Below are 20385 nucleotides of genomic sequence, written 5' to 3' on the forward strand. Positions count from 1 at the left end.
CCTGGAGAAGGACATCTTGCTTGGTAAAGTAGAAGGTCAGTGAAAAAATGGAAGACCCTCAATGAAATGGGTCAATACAATGGCTGCAACGAAGGGCTCAAACATAGCAACAACTGTGAGGATGACATAGGACAAAGCAGTGTTTTGTTCTGTTTTGTATAGGGTCGCCATGAGTTGGAACCAACTTGATGGGTACTAACAACAATAACAGATTATTAACAGATGCTTATCAGTTTCAAGCCAGGCTGCCCAAAAAATCCCACCTTTCAGTTTTAGAAGGAGCATCACTTTCATGCCTGCAGAACACTAAATTCTTTACCTACTGTCCTATCCTACTTCTCGGTCTTGCTTCAGCAATTTCCTGTATTATCAACCTAAAAAAACAAGTCTTAGTCTGATTCCTGCTGTCCTCTAGCTACTAATATATATGCTCCTTTACTTCAAAACAAAACTTTAGGTTATATTCTTTAAACAAACTCTGTTAAAGTTTTTTCTTTTTTTTTGTATTACACAAATAAAACTTCCTCTTTATAGACAGTTTAAAAAATAAAGAAAAAGTGAAAGAAAATCCATAAAAATCCCACTATTCGAATACCATGACTGGATAACATTTTAACGCATTTTTTAATAGTTGTTTTTAGTTTACATAATCCTATGTAGTCTATATATTTTACTTTTCAGCTAGTATTATAACAAATGCATTGTTTGTAATGGAAATCTCATCTACACTTGATCTTTGTCAAAAGGCCAAGAAGCAACTGAAATATCATCTTAAACATAGTTTTAAAGGTTGTACACTATTATTTACCAACTTGCTACACAACAGATTTTTAGTTATTTAATTAATCCATTTTCTTCAAGTGGAATTAAAATATCTAAAGATATTAATATTTTAGGCACTTGATATAATCTCTATTGTCAATTAGTTTTTAAAAGTTTTCACCAATTAAGGGTAAGACAGTACACATTACCGGGGAAGCCAGCACAACTTGTACAAGGAAAGATGATGGAAACTCCATAGACACTTCCAAACTTCCTGAGGGACTGAATTGCTGGGCAGAGGGCTGTGGGGACCATGGTCTCGGGGAACATCTAGCTCAATTGGCATAACACAGTTTACAAAGACAATGTTCTACATTCTACCTTGGTGAGTAGCATCTGGGGTCTTAAAAGCCTGTGAGCAGCCATCTAAGATACTCCACTGGTCTCACCCCTTCGGGAGCAAGGGAGAATGAAGAGAACAAGATAGACAAAGAAAAGATTAGTCCAAAGGACTAATGGACCACAGCTACCACAGCCTTCACCAGACTGAGTCAAGTACAGCTAGATGGTGCCCGGCTACCACCACTGACTGCTCTGATCGGGATCACAATAGAGGGTCCTGAACAAAGCTGGAAAAGGATGTAGAGCAGAATTCTAACTCACACACAAAAAAGACCAGATTTACTGGCCTGACAGATTGGAGAAACCCCGAGAGTATGGCCCCCAGACACCCTTTTAGCTCAGTGGTAAAGTCAGTCCCGAAGTTCACTGTTCAGCCAGGGATTGGACAGCCTCATAAAACACAACAGTACTAATGAGGCATAGCAGTCCAGGGACAAGGACTAGAAGGTAGGAGGGGACAGGAAAGCTGGTGATAGGGAACCCAAGGTTGAGAAGGGAGAGTGTTGACATATCATGGGGTTGTTAACCACTGCCATAGGGCAATATGTATACTAACTGTTTAATAAGAAACTGTTCTGCAAACCTTCATCTAAGGTACAAAAAAATAAAAGAAAATCTATGTGAGATCAAATTGACAACAGCAACTCAAAAGGTTTGATGGGAAGCCTAGGGGATAGTGTGTTGAAGACAATGGTGGTGGAATAATTTGGAAAAGGATAGTAAGAACAGCAGTACAACTGGAAGAATTAATCGATGTCACTGAATTGTACATGTAGAAACTTTCGAAATGGTATAACTTTGGCTATGTATATTTTCACCAAAAAAAAGGTCCTCAAGGTCAAGAAGGGAGTGTGTTGACATGTTGTGGGGTTGTTAACCGATGTCATAAAACAATATGTGTACTGACTGTTTAATGAGAAACTATTTGTTCTGTAAACCTTCATCTAAAGTACAATAAATAAAATTAAAAAAAAAAGTTTTCACCAATTAACCACATGTTGTATGAGGTTTTTCATTTCACTGAATCCCTGTTCAACATTGATTTTAAATATTTTGAAGTTGTCAATAATTTAAGAGAACAATATTCTCTAATTATGGTTTTAATTTATGTATCTTTACTGATACAGATATTGAACATTATTCTGTCTGATTATTTAATAATCATAGGTTGTATAAGAAGCCCTGGTGGAACAATGGTTAAGTGCTCGGCTTCTAATCCAAAGTTTGATGGTTCAAACCCACCAGCCTCTCCATGGGAGAAAAGACCTGGCGATCTGCTCCTGTAAAGATTATAGCCTAGGAAACCCTATGGGGGCAGTTCTACTTTGTCAGATGGGGTCACTATGAGGCAGAGTCAACTTGATGGCACACTACAATAACAACAACAGGTTATATATTGTGAAATATCTTATTTATTTTCCTCGTTTCTCTACCAGTTTATAGTATTTCCCTTTTTGCTGTCAAATAACCATTCATAACCCTTTATCTGTTATCATCAGTGCAAATATTTTTCCCTTGCCCTTTTTGTTTCTACCCTAATTTCAAAAGGGATAACTTTTTTTTTTTTTTTAATAGGTGTACAGATTTATATATTTGTTAAGTATCTTCTAAACTATAGGTCATCCCCCCCCCCATAATTTACAGGTTGGTGTCTTCTAATTCAATATACTGTATGAGATATAAGAAGATTTAGGGACAAATTCTTCATCCTTCCAATATTTTGTCTTTGACACTACAAAAAATTTGTCAACAAAAATTCTTTAAGTTTACTCCTTTTCTCTACTTCCATTCTTAATTTACAGTAAGTTGATTCTGACAAATTGAAATTGTCCTTATTAAAGCCTTAAACTCTCTTATCTAACAAATGCCTTTATACTTTATCTTCATTGACTTCTATGCTGAATTTAACTATACCGGCCATTTCCTTTGTCTTAAAACTCTCTTCTCTGCAGGACTTTGGGAACCATACTTAGAGCGAACCCTTTCAGGATCCTTTAAAAATTCCTTTAGATATTGGTACTCCCTGTTCTACACTATCAAGTAGATCCTACTCTATGCCTAGCACTGTACTGGCTGCTGGTAGTAAACTAGATAGGCATTATTCCTTACCTCATGGAGCTGGCTCCCTAGAGGACTAGGTATCACCAGCTTCCATCTTATTCTCACATCTCATATTTCCCACTCAACTTCAGAATCACACCTTATTTTTATTTATTTATTTTTCTTTCTTTCTTTTTTTTTAAAAAAAAATTGTGTTGGCTTCCCAATTTTCATTGCCTTTGCTCTTACCTGAAATCAGGCTCCATTTTGAACAGGTATGAGCAAGCATGTGTGTGGTGATATATATGCAAATGTACCTTTCTTACTTATCACAATTAAAGAAATACCCCTTCTCCTAAGCCCAACACCCTCAACTGTGCTCTGGATCTTCACACTTCCATTTACTCTGGGGTCTCTCCATCAACTTTCCCTTTTCTCCTGTGTTTTCAGTCCTACTCAAAAATGGCTCCTTTCCAGCTTTTTTTTTTTTTTATATTCTTAAGTCTTTCTCATTTTAAAAACCAAAAGAAAAAAACAAACAAACAAAAAAAGGAAATCCCTTAATCCCCTTTGTCCCCACCTTCCCCTCCAATTAAGCTTCTCTCTCTCCTTCCCTCATCAGATAAGCTTCTTAAAATACTAACAAAGCTCAGTCTCTGATTTACCTCCCATTTTTGCTGGCCCACTGCAGTATGGCTTCCTTTGCACACCACTTCACTGGAATCTTTCAAGATCACCAATACTGCTAAATCTTTGTGACTTTTTAAAGTTCTTATCTCACTTGACTCCTTTACAGTATTATACACTGTTGTCCACTCCTTCCTCCTTGAAAGGCTTGTTTCTTTTGGATTTTGTTTCATTATACTCTTTTGTTTCTTCTCTGAGCTCTAGACTACACTACAATCTCTTTCAATGTCTCTTCTTTCCTTCTCAGCCCCGTAAGTCTCGGAGCTCTTCTCTGGGATTTTCTCCTGGCCCTGTTTAATTCTTAGGCTACATTCTCCCTGTATGATTCTGTTCACTGAAGTTCTTCAATCCCTTTCCCTATCTCCTTCTGCATTCAAAGCCTCTCCACTAAGTTTCCACAGATATTTCAAACCAAGTATGTCCAAAAGTTGAATTCATATTTATCATCCAACCTTTTCTCAGTTTTCCTGAAATGGTAACACTATTATCAATGTACAACTCAGAACAAGAATGTCATCATAAACCCTTATTCTTCTTCACCCTCCAACTCCATAATTTTTTACCTCCTAGAATTATTTTGAATCTGTCAAATCACTTTCATTCCCACTACCGCTATTTGAGCCCTGGCTACCGTCATCTCTTTTCTGGATAATGGTAACAGCATTTTCATTGGCCTTTTTGATTTTGGTCTTGCTCCCAGCTTATATCTCCGCATACTGCAAATGATCTTCCTAAAGCACAAATATATTTCATAGTTTAAACCCCTTCAATGGTTCTCCAGTGCTGCTGCATAATGTTCAAAGATTTTTGCATACCATACAGGCCTTGGTTTATACCTTCAGGTACATCTGTTAGGTTTCTGCCCCAATCTCTCAGACACATTGTAATTCCCCAAAGAACCACACTCTCATTTGCCTTTACCCATGCTTTTATCTAGGTTTGGATTGTCCACTTCACCAGCCTAACTACTGCTCCTGTTTCAGATCTCAATTTAGAAATCCCATTCTTTGGGATAAGCTCCCTAATCTTCTAATACCCTATTCAAATTACGTTAGGTTTGCCCATTCCGAAAGATACAAAATGGCAGAAAATTGATAGTGCTCAACAAATTTAGTGAAATAAATGAATAATTGTCAAAGTGGAATAATATTCTCTCAGGTACCCTGAGAATGTAGATGTTTTTAGCATGTAGCCCAACCTGAGCATTGCAGAGGAAAACATGTATCTAAACCTGATACATTTAATTCTTGCAATAGAAACTTCAGTTCTGAAAGTCAGAACTAGATTTGGATAAAAATTGACAGAAGTATCAAAATTTAAAAAAAAAAACCTCCTTAATACACAGCTATTTTATAAAATTTCCACCATGTACACCATCTTATAGGGAAGCAGTTCAGCTTTAAGAAGTTCACTAAAAGGAATGAAGTCCTTTTTTTAATTAATGGAAGTATTATTCTTTTCGTCATGAAAATCAGAGTAAATGTTTTCATTAAACCCATATGCTTCAAATAAATTAGCTTTTTAAAATTTTAGTATACCACAATATCCTAGACTGTGGTAGATAAAGATTCAACTATCATTTAGGGCACACACATAAAAAAAGAAGCTAATTATTTATATTTTTAATACATATGGCAACTTTCCCAATATTATATTCTTTTCCTTAATGGCTTTTCTCAGTAATATAATAAAATACTGTTGGTTTCATGATTGGAGATGAGTCCATTTCTGAAAGCTTTTGGAAGAAATGATCTATGCTGAGCAAAACTCTTATAGAATGGAAATATTTTTGGTAACATTGATAAATGGCTGATTCTATGTATCTGATGCTAGAAACTCTAAGAATATAATTTATATTATAAAGCATAAATGGTCTACGTGTGTTTATTAAAAGAAGCTATTTGCATCATACCTCACAAATAAAATTGTATTTTGGCATATATGTTACACTAACAGAAATTTAATTTCATTAACATCTGTATAAATGCTTGTTGATAGGCTGTTTATTGCTTTTTCCTTAACCAGTCCAGTCTGTTGAAAAGCTCACAGCCCTGGCACAAAACCAATAACTCTCTAAGAGCCATTTGTGTGTGACAAGCAACATCCCTATTCTTTTTAGATATATTTAAATATATATGTAATTGATCATTTAAAAAAAATGACTTCATGAATAAAGAAGAGGATTGTTGGTGCAAAAGTTTAAAAACAGAAATGTTGGGAATAGAGCCAAAGCTACATGTAACGGTTAAAGGGTAACTGCAAGAGTAATCATTCCTTTACATATTTCACTATATTTTATGGCAGAGAAAGTTAAATAAGAAAAAGTACTAGAATGAAAGATACTTGCTAGCTTCTGACATTTAAATTCATTTTCAAAATGGGTATGCTTGGAGGATGGAGGGTAGTACCTAAACTGTATGGATGAGTTTTATAAAAGTAAAGAATACTGAAAGTAAGTTACCAAATTATATCTTTTAAAATATATGGATTTTGCTTGACAAAATTTTCTATACTATCGAATGGCTAGAATTATGTCATTACTTCTGGGATGACAGAAACATCTTTTAACGAAGCGAATGAATTGTTTTTATTAGCAAATTATAATAAGGTTTGTATTCAACTTATGTATATTTCTACTTGAAAGGAAATATGTTTTGCCATTTATATTGTCCAGTTGAACTATATCTCCTCACTAATATATTTGTATTGGAGTACCAAGTACCACATAAAGAGTGGTTCTATGGTTTCTTATATGAGCGTCATATACCTCAGGAAAATTCTAGTTTGTTAAAGTCACATGATATACATTAACATGTAATGTGCCTCCATGTTTGTCGTTACCAGGGCTGGGACTAGGGTGAGACAAATACTTGCTTTAGGCACACAATTTAAGTGTGTCAAAAATCTCAGTAATGAAAAAATAATATTTAATGCAATATTTTAAATTCTAAATTTGTAAAAATCCATGATGCACAAAATATCAAAGTTTTAAATAAAAATCAATAGTAGTGCTTTGCTGAGCCATATTAGAGTCTAAGGCAAAAAGAAAAATCAATAATACTGATCCTGTCTCTGTCCTTGTATTTCCCCATTTCTAAGTAATACCTTCACAGTAAAATCACCTTTCCTATAATAATAATAATAATAATAATAATATAAGGTCATTGGGATTCTTTTCAGAACTACACAGTAGCCATGGTCTAAGACTGATTTGAGATGTGGTAGACAATATTGTTTTTTTAAGACTATGGCACACCATTTTATTTTTCATTACAGGAGGCCATGGAATTGTGAGATATTGGCAATATATTATACAGTAAATTAATTGAGTCCATGAGATTAGGGGCTATACTTATACTTTGTTCATCTTTGTATCTGCCTTGTAATCAACTTGCATAAAGTAAGCTGGCTTTCCATTTACTTGTTTTGTAATCTTGGGCAAGTTATTTACTTTCTCTGTGCCTCAGTTTCCTCCTTTTAAAATGCATATACTAACAACATAAAACAACTGAACACATACAGTTCCATATATAGTAAGGATTTAATAAATGTAGCTATTTTGTTATTGTTTAAAATAAATGAAATTGATTCCATTATGCATGGCTTTAAGGCTATCTCAATGCCACAGGCTAGCACTTACCTATATTGGAAGTGAGGTTATCTGTATGAGTCTCTAAATCCATGCCAAGTCTAACGTTCCAGGGGGTCACTGTTAAGAGGGAAAGAGTCCAGGATTAACCACAAAAATAGAAACATTTTTCTGGGGGTGAGTCCAGGAAGTCCTCCTAACCAAAATTCAAACCTGTAACAGTTATTTTCTTATGTATTTATTGTATGAGGATTTTAGTGTGTCTTTTATTCAGAAAAATTAATTTCTAAAAGACGAGGGGTAGACAGACCTAATTGATTTTAAGTTATTTCAAATAATTTTTAGCACTTGCTTAGTAATAACCATGAAGGAGGATCCATTGACATGATTCTCTCCTATTTCACCCTGTCAACTTAATTATCCATAGAAAATATTCTTCTCCCCACCCTAGACTCCCTTAGGGAGTGTTAATTAATATCCTAGGTCATAAAAGTTAGGGCCCACCCAATAGAATAATGAAGAGTATGATGATGTGAGTAGGCTGGCACTCAAAATAAAATGGACATAAGGGCTATATAAACACTCCAAACCCCAAAACCAAACCCACTGCTGTCACGTAGATTCTGAGTCATAGCAACCCTATCGGATAGAGCAGAACTGCCCCATTGGGTTTCCAAGGGTGTGCATCTTTACAGAAGCAGATGGCCACATCTTTCTCCTGCAGAGTGACTGGTGGGTTCGAACTGCCAACCTTTAGGTTGGCAGCTGAGAATTTTAACCACTGCTCCACCAGGTCTTCTTATAAACATTACAGCCACCTATTTCTTCTTTGAAATAGTTTCAGTCTTCAGGTTCCTTACTCTTTGGTAAGCAGACATCTTTAATTCTATTCCAGGGATATGATTGCTGATGTCAGATGGATCTTGGCTGAAAGCAGAGAATACCAGAAAGATGTTTACCTGTGTTTTATTGACTATGCAAAGCATTCAACTGTGTGGATCATAACAAATTATGGATAGCTGTCCTAGTTATCTAGTGCTGCTATAACAGAAATAGCACAAACACATGGCTTTAACAAACAGAAATTTATTATCTCACTGTTTAGAAGGCGAGAAGTCTGAATTCAGGGTGCCAGCTCCAGGGGACGGCTTTCTTTCCCTTTCAGCTCTGGGGAAAGGTCCTGATCATCAATTTTCCCTGGTCTAGGAGCTTCTCAGAGCAGGGACCCCAGGTCCAAAAGACACAATTTGCTTCCAGCACTTCTTTTTTGGTAGTATGATGTCCCTGACCTCTCTGCTTGATTTTCTCTTTTGAATCCTGCCTCATTAACATAACTGCCTCTAATTCTTCCTCACTGATGTCATACCCAAAACCAAACCAGTCCCTGGAGAATATCATGCTTAGTAGAGAATCAGCGAAAAAGAGGAAGACCCTCAATGAATTGGGTTGACACAGTGACTGTAACAATGGGCTCAAGCACAGCAACAATTGTGCAGGTGGTGCAGGACCGGGCAGAGTTCTGTTCTGTTGTACATACAGTTGCTATGAGTCAGAACTGACTCGACAGCACCTAACAACAACAACGACAATTCTATTCATTTATGCATATTTATGAATTGAGGGCCAAATAGGTGGTTTTATTACCTTTTCTGGTTTTATTTGAAAAGAAAGCCACTAAATGGTATTATATTGATACATTAATCATAGAGGCTTAAAAGACCTAAAAAACAGTTTAATTGTTGGTTATTTAATATAGGTTGTTATTGTTGTTAGGTGCTGTAGAGTCGATTCTGACTCATCACGAACCTACGTACTAAAGAATGAAACACTGCCCGGTTCTGCCCCATCCTCACAGTCGTTATTATGCTTGAGCCCATTGTTGCAGCCACTGTGTCAATCCATCTCGTTGAAGGTCTTCCTCTTTTTTGCTCACCCTCTACTTTACCAAGCATGATATCCTTCTCCAGGGACTAGTCTCTCCTGATAACATGTCCAAAGTACATGAGATGAGGTCTCGCCATGCTTGCTTCTAAGGAGCGTTCTGACTGTACTTCTGCCAACACATATTTGTTCATTCTTCTGGGAATCCATGGTATATTCAATATTCTTCACCAACACCATAATTCAAATGCATTAATTCTTCTTTGGTCTTCGTTATTCATTGTCCTGCTTTCTCATGCATATGAGGCAATCGAAAACACCATGGCTTGGGTCAGGAACACCTTAGTCCTTAAAATGACACCTTTGTTTTTCTAACACTTTAAAAAGGTCTTTTGCAGTAGATTTGCCCAATGCAATGCATCATTTGATGCCTTGATTGATGCCTCTATGGGTGTTGACTGTGGATCCAAGTAAAATGAAATCCTTGACAATGTCAATCTTTTCTCTGTTTATCATGATGTTGCTTATTGGTCCAGTTGTGAGGATTTTTGTTTCCTTTATGTTGAGGTGTAATCCATACTGAAGGCTGTATTAACTGTGTGGGTCATAACAAATTATGGATAACATTGCAAAGAATAGGAATTTCAGAACACTTAATTGTGCTCGTGAGGAACCTGTACTTAGGCCAAGAGACAGTCGTTCAAACATAACAAGGAGATACTACATGTTTTAGAGTTTAGAAAGGTATGCATCAGAGTTGTTTCCTTTCACCATACTTATTCAATCTGTATGCTGAGCAAATAATCCGAGAATCTGGACTATATGAAGAAGAATGTGGAATCAGGATTGGAGGAAGAGTCATTAACAACCTGTGATATGCAGATGACATAACCTTAACATCAGTATATAACATAAGTGCTCAAGCACATATCTATACATTCACAATGCATTTCCCATTATCTTTATTGTATTACTTTTCTGCATATGATGATTTCTGTATTTGGTAAACTTAAGTACACCCACTCCTCACTTATCAACTATCTCATTGTCTGACATTTCACATTTACAACAATAATAAAAAATCTTCTATTTGACAATTTTGCACGTTAATGACGTACTTCTGGAAGTAACAAATGCCAAGGTGCTAGGTAAGAATAATGCTGGCTGTAATCTGGCAGTTATGTAATGATGTAATTTGGCAGCTATGTAATGCTGTAGTTATCCTCCAGTTTTGTGATCTGATGTGGTCATCCTCCACTTTTGTATAACATCAATTTTTGCATAATGACTTGGTCTTTGGAACCTAACTATGTCGATAAGTGAGGGGTGGGTGTATACAGATATACTTTTGTATAGACAGAGATGACGTCATATGACATACTCTTTATATATTAAAAGATTGCTTGAATTGTAAAAAGCAATAATAAAAATAAGTTTTTTTCACAATTTGAGTAACAACGTATTAGGTACTAATAAATCTGTGCCAAATTGTCTTAGTCATCTAGTGCTGCTCTAACAGACATACCACAAGTGGATGGTTTCAACAAACAGAAATTTATTTTCTCACAGTCTGGTAGGCTTCAAGTCCAAATTCAGGGCATCAACTCCAGGGGAAGGCTTTCTCTCTGTCGGCTCTGGAGGAAGGTCCTCATCGTCATCAATCTTCCCTGGACTACGAGCTTCTCTGTGCAGGTACCTCAGGTCCAAAGGACACGCTCTGCTTCTGGCACTGCTTTCTTGGTGGTATGAGGCCCCCCACTCTCTGCTTGCTTCTTTTTCCTTTTATCTCTTGAGCGATAAAAGGCAGTGCGGGCCACAGAAACTTCCTTTACATTGGATCCAGGATGTGACCTGGGTACGGGTGGTGTTACAATCCCACCCTAATCCTCTTTAACATAAAATTACAATCACAAAATAGACGACAACCACACAACACTGGGAGTCATGGCCTAGCCAAATTGATACACACATTTTTGGGGGGACACAATTCAATCCATGACACAAATTTACTGTTTTTCATAGACAAAGTTAAGCAAACATCTTCATTGCCTGGTGAAGATTTAAGAGTTTTCCGTGACCGCTTAATTAATGCAAAATGTTTACCTTATATTGTATTCATTAGAAAGACAGAATCTTATTCTATTTAGCAGAATAACTTCACCAGTAAGTGAATCAGGTCATCCATTCACAGATTTAACTTTCCATTGAAGACAGGTGAAAACATCATTGTTCTAATTAAACTCTAGTGGAGAAATAAGTAAATATGCACATAACAGGTCTTCCCTACAAAATTAAGTTTCAGCTTTAAACTATTGTTTGTGTAAATATTGATTTGTGGAAGCTCTCTTTAATCTCTTTTTATTGTGAAATATTACATACATACAGAATATTGTATATAGTAATTTTAATGTATGGTTTTAACTTGCATTTCCTTGCTTGTTAATGAGATTAAGCATCTTTTCATATGCTATGAGTTATCTGAATTCTTCTTTTGTGAAATGTTAGTCTTTTGTTCATTTTTCCATTGCATTGTCTTTTTCTTAATTATTTTTTAGAAATATTATATATACACACACACATATATATATATATTCTGGATGTGGGCCTTTGTTGGTTATATGTGTGGAAAATAGCTTCTCCATCTCTGTGGCTTGTCTTTTCACTACTGTGATGACATTTTTGGATGTATAGAAGTTCTTAATTTTAATGTAAATAAATTTATCAATATGATTAGTACTTTTTGCATATTTTAAAAGATATTATTCCTGTGGTGTGATGGATAACTTTTATATGGCTTTTTTAGCCATGGTCTTGTCACTCCCACCAAATGACTAGGTGGGACTATGCAAATAATGTGTTTGTGGTCCACCAAGGGGATTGGACAACTTGCTAATAATTCAAATAAGGTATATGGCACCCTTGTAGAAGTGGGATCATGAAAATAAGGTATATGGAACACTAACAAGGGGATTGGTCAGTTTTGCCATCCCACTGGGCTTAAAATGAGCCATCCCAGAAGTGGGAATGGGGGGACTTCACTACTACCAAGAAGAAGAGATGGGAGTAGAGAAAATCCTTTGGACCCATGTCCCTGCCGTGAGAATCTCCTAGACCCAGGAGACAAAGATAGCTGTAATACTGGAGATGGTGCAAGATGACAAGAAGCAGTGGCAGAGAAATGGTGGCAGTACAACCAGGAGACTTGTGCACAATGGCGTGGTGGGCTTTCTAGCCCACGGAGCAAAGTAGCTACAGTGAGTATGTTGCCTCACAGAGGGAGAGAGCTGAGTGCCTTCCGGTAGGAGGCTTCCTAATGGAGTGAGGTGTCTCTAGGCACTTGCCGGCTAGGCTTGCTGATCCACAGAGTAAGAGAGCTGACTGTCTTCAGGCAGGAGGCTTCCTGGTGGAGTGGGGTGCCGCTGGGCATTTATTGGAGGAGGTAAAGAGCTTTTTAACACTTTCCTGAGCAGGGCAGAGGCTGGGCAAGGGGCTGAGGGGTCGAAGGCCAGAGAGAGGCCTGCCTGCAGGCACGACTAAGAAAAGGCTGTCCTGATAGAAGAACTGTATCCTGAGTCCTTCCAGATTCTGAATTGTAACCTGTTACTTCCCTAATAAACTTCATAACTGTGAGTATGATCTGTGAGTTCTCTGTGGCTATTGCTAGGAATTATAGAACCCAGCAGAGAAGCAGAGAGTGCTGTAGGAGGGAGGGCTAGATTCAGAACTGGTAAAAAGGTTGGAGAGAGGAGGTGTGTCTGACCTCCACCTCATAGGAATCAGTCTCGGGCTGTTCTTGATTCTCCTTCTACCTTGTGTAGTTAGATGAGGAGGCCAGATAACACTGCAGCCAAGCCATTTTTACAATTCCAAATCCAGGGTTATGAATATATTCTTCATATTATCTTCTATAAGTTTATATTCCTTCTTTTAACACTGAGGTCTTAAATGCTTCCAGAATTTTTTAATGATTATTGTTTATTTAGGATGTATTACCCACCGATTGGGAAAGACACCTCAAGCAGGTATCAATTGAGCATATATACATGGGCCTCTATCTTCGCTCTCCAGTTATCATTTATTATATCATGCTCTATTCCACTCTACCCTTCCATAGCATACCATACTACACCATACCACAACACACCACACCACACACCACACCACATCACACCACACACCACACCACACACCACACCACACCATACCATATTCACTATCTTATATGCTTAGCTCTGTAATAAGTTGTGGTATCTGGTAAGGCAAGTTTTCACACTTTATTCATCTTTGTATATGTGTCTTGCTATTCGTGGACTTTGACTTTTCATACACATTTTAGATTCTGTTTGTCAACTTCCATAAACACGGAAGCATACACCTGTTGAGATTTAACTGACATTGCATTATATCTTCTAAGTCAATGTGGGAAGAATTTAAATCTTTGACATTTAGTCTTCCAATTCATAAATATACTTAGTGCTCTTCATTAATGTTTTCAATAATGATTTATAATTTCCCCATAAAGTCTTACATAATTTTGTTAGATATATTCTTAGATACTTGATTTTAAAAAAACTACTTCACGTTGTACTGTTGTTCCTTCTTGATTGCTTGCCTATAGGGTTAAGCTTAAGATTAGGGTTGGGATCAGTTTTGGTAAGTCATATTTTTACAGGATTTTTTTATTTCTCCAGATTCAAAATACATTGTTCACAATATTCTCTTACTATCATTTTAAAGTCTGATACACCTGTCATGCCACCCTCTTTTCATTCCTGATATTGTTTTCTTTCTGCTATCTCTCTTATTTTCATGATCAGAATAGCCAGAGGTATGGTGTCAAATTTATTAGTCACTTAAAAGTAATTCTGGCTTTATTGATCCATTGTACTAGATTTTTTCTATTTCATTAAATACTGATCTTATAATGTGTAGTATTTCTATATTGTTCAGGTTATTAAAAATCATTATGATTACCCTTATATGAATTTTTTAAGTGTTTTTAATTTTCAATTTCGATCAAATGAAGATTTTCTAGTTATCTTACTATTATTCTTTATCAAGTTTAATAGCATTATATTCGGAAAATACACTGCACATTATTTCAACCTTTTAAAATTTTTTGACACAGATTTAAGGCCGGTATAACATCTTTCAATGCCCTGTGGATGCTTGACGATAGCACTCTCTAGTTGTTGAGTGTTCTATATATGTTCCTTGTTGTTGTTGTTATTGTTAGGTGCCGTCAAGTTGATTGCAACTCATAACGACCCTATGTACAACAGAACGAAACAATGCCCAGTCCTGCGACATCCTCACAATTATTGTTATGCTTGAGCCCATTTGTTGCAGCCACTGTGTCAATCCACCTTGTTGAGAGTCTTCCTCATTTTCACTGACCCTCTGCTTTACCAAGCATGATGTCCTTCTCCAAGGACTAGACCCACCTGATAATATGTCCAAAGTATATGAGACGACGTCTTGTCATCCTTACCTCTAAGGAGGATTCTGGCTGTACTTCTTCCAAGACAGATTTGTTCATTCTTCTGGAAGTCCATGGTATATTCAATATTATTTGCCAATACCATAATTCAAAGGCATCAATTTTTCTTCAGTCTTCTTTATTCATTGTCTAGCTTTCACATGCATACGGGGCGACTGAAAACTCCACGGCTTGGGTCACGTGCACCTTAGTCTTTAAGCAACATCTTTGTTTTTTTAACACGTTAAAGAGGTCTTTTGCAACAGATTTGCCCAATGAAATGTGTCATTTGATTTCTCGACTGCTGCTTCCATGGGTGTTGATTGTGGATCCAAGTAAAATGAAATTCTTGACAACTTCACTCTTTTCTCTGTTTATTATGATGTTGCTTATTGGTCCAGTTGCGAGGATTTTTGTTTTTTTTATGTCAAGGTATAATCCATAATGAAAGCTGTAGTCTCTGATCTTCATGAATAAGTGCTTCAAGTCCTCTTCACTTTCAGCAAGTAAGACTGTGAAATCTGCATATAGCAGGTTGTTAATTAGTCTTCCTCCAATCTTGATGCCCCATTCTACTTCATATAGTTCAGCTTCTCAGATTATTTGCTCAGCATACAGATTGACTAAGTATGGTGAAAGGATACAACTCTGACGCACACCTTTCCTGATTTTAAACCATGCACTATCCCCTTGTTCTGTTCGAATGACTGCCTCTTGATCCATGTACAGGTTCCTCATGAGCACAATTAAGTGTTCTGGAATTCCTATTCTTCATGATTTTATCTATAATTTGTTATGATCCACACAGTTGAATGCTTTGCAAAGTCAATAAAACACAGGTAAACATCTTTCTGATATTGTCTGCTTTCAGGAAATATCCATCTCACATCAGCAATGATATCCGTTGTTCCATGACCTCTTCTGAATCCAGCTTGAATTGCTGGCAATTCCCTGTTGCTGTACTGCTGGAACCACTTTTGAATTATCTTCAGAAAAATTTCACTTGTCTGTGATATTAATGATATTGTTCAATAATTTCCACATTCTGTTGGATCACCTTTCTTTGGAAAGGGCACAGATATGGATCTCTTCCAGCCAGTTGGACAGGTAGCTGTCTTCCAAATTTCTTGGCATAGACAAGTGAGCTCTTCCAGCGCTGCATCCATTTGTCGAACCATCTCAATTGATATTCAGTCAATTCCTGGAGCCTTGTCTTTAGCCAATGCCTTCAGTGCAGTTTGGACTTCTTCCTTCAGTACCATCAGTTCTTGATCATATGCTACCTCCTGAAATGGTTGAACGTCAATCAATTCTTTTTGGTACAGTGACTCTGGTATTCCTTCTATCTTCTGTTGATGCTCCCTGCATCATTTAATATTTTCCCAGTAGAATCCTTCAATATTACAACTTGAAGCTTGAATTTTCTCTTCAGTTCTTTCAGCTTGAGAAATGCTGACTGTATTCTTTCCTTTTGGTTTTCTAACTCCAGGTCTTTGCACATGTCACTACAAATAATTTACTTTGTCTTCTCAAGCCGCCCTTTGAAATCTTCTGTTCAGCAATTTTACTTCATCATTTCTTTTTTTTTTTGCTTCAGCTATTCTACATTCAAGAGTAAGTTTCAGAGACTCTCTGACATTCATTTTGGTCTTTTCTTTCTTTCGTATCTTTTTAATGACCTCTTGCTTTCTTCATGTATGATGTCCTTGATGTCATTCCACAACCTGTCTCGTCTTTGGTCATTAGTGTTTAATGAGTCAAATATTCTTGAGATGGTCTCTAAATTCAGGTGGAATATACTTAATGACATACTTTGGCTCTTATGGACTTGTCCTAATTTTCTTCAGCTTCAACTTGAACTTGCATATGAGTAATTGATGGTCTGTTCCACAGTTGGTCCCTGGCCTTATTCTGATTGATGATATTGAGCTTTTCTCTCGTCTCTTTCCACATAAGTAGTCAATTTGATTCCTATGTATTCCATTTAGCGAGGTCCACATGTATAGTCACCTTTATGTTGCTGAAAAAAAGTATTTGAAATGAAGACATCATTGATCTTTCAAAAAATTCATGCAAACTCTGTCATTTCTATCACCAAGGCCATATTTTCCAACTACCAATCCTTCTTTGTTTCCAACTTAAGCATTCCAATCATCAGTAATTATCAATGCATGTTGATTGCATATTTGATTAATTTCAGACTGCAGAAGTTGGTAAAAATCTTCAATTTCCTCATTTTTGGCATTAGTGGTTGATGTGTAAATTTGAGTAATAGTCCTTTTAACTGGTCTTCCTTGTAGGCATATGGATATTATCCTATCACTGACAGCATTGTACTTTAGGATAGATCTTGAAATGTTCTTTTTGACAATGAATGCAATGCCATTCCTCTTCAAGTTGTCATTTCTGGCATAATAGACCATATGATTGTTTGATTCAGAATGGCCAATCCCAGTCCATTTCAGCTCACCAATGTCTAAGATATAAATGTTTATGCATTCCATTTCATTTTTGATGATTTCCAATTTTCCTAAATTCATATGTCATACATTCCATGTTCCAATTATTAATGTATGTTTGCAGCTGTTTCGTCTCATTTTGAGTCATGCCACATCAGCAAATGAAGGTCCTGAAAGCTTGACTCCATCAATGTCATTAAGGTCTACTCTACTTTGAGTAGGCAGCTCTTCCACAGTTGTATTTTGAGTGTCTTTCAACCTGAGGTGCTCATTTTCCAGCATTCAATCAGACAATATTCTGCTGCTATTTATAAGGTTTTTGTTGGCCAATTTTTTCAAAAGTAGACCACTAGATCCTTCTTCCTAGTCTGTCTCAGTCTGAAAACTCAGATGAAACCTGTCTATAATGGTGACCCTGCTGGTATCTGAAACATCAGTGGCATAGCTGCAGCATCACAGCCACTCGCAAGCCACCATAGTACGGCAAACTGACAGACGTGCGGGTATATGTTCCTTAGGTAAATTTGTTAATCAAGTTTATTAAAGTATGATCTACTAATCTATTGAGTGCTTGTCTATTAATTACTGAGATGTGTTAAATATCTCCCATTATTCAGGAATTTTCCACTTCTCCAGGACTTCTTTAGTTTTGGTCTTATATTATTTTTGAGGCTATGTTATTAAATATAAAATTATTAATTAAAATTAAAAGTATTATATCTTCCTGGTAAGTTAAACTTTTTATCACTAAGAAATGACTCTCTTTATATCTAGTAATATTTTATTCGTCTTTCTCCTTCCTTCCTTCTTTCTTTCCCTCCTTTGTTCCTTCCTTCCTTTTTTTCTTGGCCTTAAAGTCTATTTTTATAAAGAAGGTAGCAAGTTAGCCTTCCACAGTTTTATGAATGCTGGCAGATGATACGAGAGTCCTAGATCAGAGACAAAGAACTTTGTTATTCATGACATAGCAAGCATTAGAATATTTGAGCATTAGAAAATTGTGGTGGTTTCCTTTTCCCCTGAAGTCCCACAGGGGGAAACTAAGGGGTCCAAATGGATGCCCCATGCATGGTAAATTTGCATGATAGCTGGGAAACCCCAAGCTTAGGGAGGTCAAATCTTTTATATAGGATTGCTAACAAACCTTACCTTTGCACTGGAGGAAGGCATTTTCTTTATTACACTGAACAGTAGGCAAATATTCCCTTTAGAGGGTGCACTATTTCAAGACTATTTTCTATACCAGTATTTTTGATAGTCTGGAACAAAAGTTTAGTCAGTGCCACACTCCCAGGACATTCAGAAACACGAGAAACCCTTGGAAAATTGTCTCCTAACATTGCCACAAGGTCAATTTTAAATGTAAAACCAATGACCTACCTCCCCTTTCCCTTTTACAATTCAGACTGAAGTAATACTATAGGTAAGTTCATCTAACAAAAATATTATTTTTATTTTTTGTCTATTATCTTGAATGTTCAATTTGTAAATATTGCCTTTAAAAAAATTGTCTTACATTGAAAAACACACAAACAAAACCTAAGCCAGAGGAGGCGGGGCCAAGATGGCGGAGTAGTCAGATGCCTCTGGCGGTCCCTCTTACAACAAAGACCTGAAAAAAAAAATCGAATTGATTATATATGACAATCTAGGAGCCCTGAACATCAAAGGCAAAGTTGAGGAATCGGACTGAGTGGCAGGGGGAAGGAGAGACAGTTCAGAAGAAACGAGGAGTTGTCAGATCTGACCCAGTGGTAGCTGGAGCCCTTCAGGCTAGATCAGCTTGTGGTGAGGCAAGCAGCCATGCTCGGGAGACGTTTTCCACCTTGGGAGAGACCCAGAGGCAGAGAGTCTACTTGGTCATCCAGATCCAGTGAGAAGCAGCCCTCGATCGGAGAAAGATAAGTACTTGCATCCGGCCAACTGTGTGGATCAGAAACACCCACATTTGGAAGAACCTCTCTCCCATTTACCTCCCCGTTCCCTGCTCTGCACTGGATCTGGGATGGCTTCAGTGATTGCTTAGTCTCCTGAGGCAGAAGTCGGACCTGTCACATGCCCTGAGCCATTTTTCTGGCCTTGGAGAGGGAACAAATTAACAAACTGTGGAAATAATAATCTGCCGGCTCCCCTAAGCCAGGAAGTCAGGGTAGGCACAACATCTTTGCCTAGGCACAGGCATAAGGGGTCCATGGACTTTGAGTGCCTTTCCTCCTGCATAGACTTATGTGGGACCATTTCAACAGCATAGGCCCTCATTACCACAGTAAAACAGGGTATATCACTGAAGTCTAACTTGAACTGCTTTCAACTGTGAAGTGGCAGGTTCGTGACATTTGACACTGCTCTGCCATTAAGCAGGGTCTTCACCTACCTACCCACATCAGGGGCCTGAGGACTTGTGGCTCCACCCATGCCACCGAGCCACCTGTGACAGGGGCCCAAGAATAAGAGTTGCCCCCCTCTCCTTACAGCCAGCAGCACTGGGTGCTCATAGTTCAGCTGTAAAACCCACCCACCTATGCCCTCTAGGGAACAGGGACACGCTTCCCTCCTGAACACTCGGGGGTGGCCATTGGCCCCCTGCCTTGCTCAGCATGTGTCCCTCTGCTGCAGCCAGATGTCTGTGCCTACACCAATCATCCATGCCTGTCTAGTACTGTAGGTGAGAGCCTGCACCACACATCTGGTGGCCGACTACATGGATACCAGTGCTGAATCCATACAAGAAAAGTAAATGGACTCCTAAGCTCACATATGAAGTACAGCTCTAACCTCCTGGTGACAGAACATGAGAGCTCAAATGCACCAGAAATCAAACTATCTCACAAGAACAGCCTATTTGGGCATATCAAAACAAAACAAAACAAGATGCTAGGATATAGTAAACAAACATAAAATAAATAAATATAATAACTTATTGATGGCTAGAGACAACAGTCAATATAAAATCACATAAAGAGGCAGACCATGATGGCTTCAGCAAGCTCGCAAAACAAAGAATCTAGAAATTTTCCAGGGGAAGAGAATTTCTTGGAATTACCAGAGGCAGAATACAAAAGATTAATATACAGAACTCTTCAAGA

At 37.4% G+C, this 20385-nt stretch overlaps 1 protein-coding gene across 1 annotated transcript in view; it reads right to left on the reverse strand.

Annotated features, from left to right (window-relative positions):
• The window catches only part of LRRIQ1 (leucine rich repeats and IQ motif containing 1), a 235094-nt gene that overhangs the window by 30474 nt on the left and 184235 nt on the right, over positions 1 to 20385 (reverse strand). The window contains exon 23 of the mRNA XM_004389266.2: positions 337 to 344. Coding sequence (XP_004389323.2) covers positions 337 to 344 — 8 coding nt within the window. The remainder of the gene's footprint in view (positions 1 to 336; positions 345 to 20385) is intronic.

Source organism: Trichechus manatus, unplaced genomic scaffold (assembly GCF_000243295.1).
Source record: "Trichechus manatus latirostris isolate Lorelei unplaced genomic scaffold, TriManLat1.0 scaffold00238, whole genome shotgun sequence".
In the NCBI taxonomy this organism is placed as follows: domain Eukaryota; kingdom Metazoa; phylum Chordata; class Mammalia; order Sirenia; family Trichechidae; genus Trichechus; species Trichechus manatus.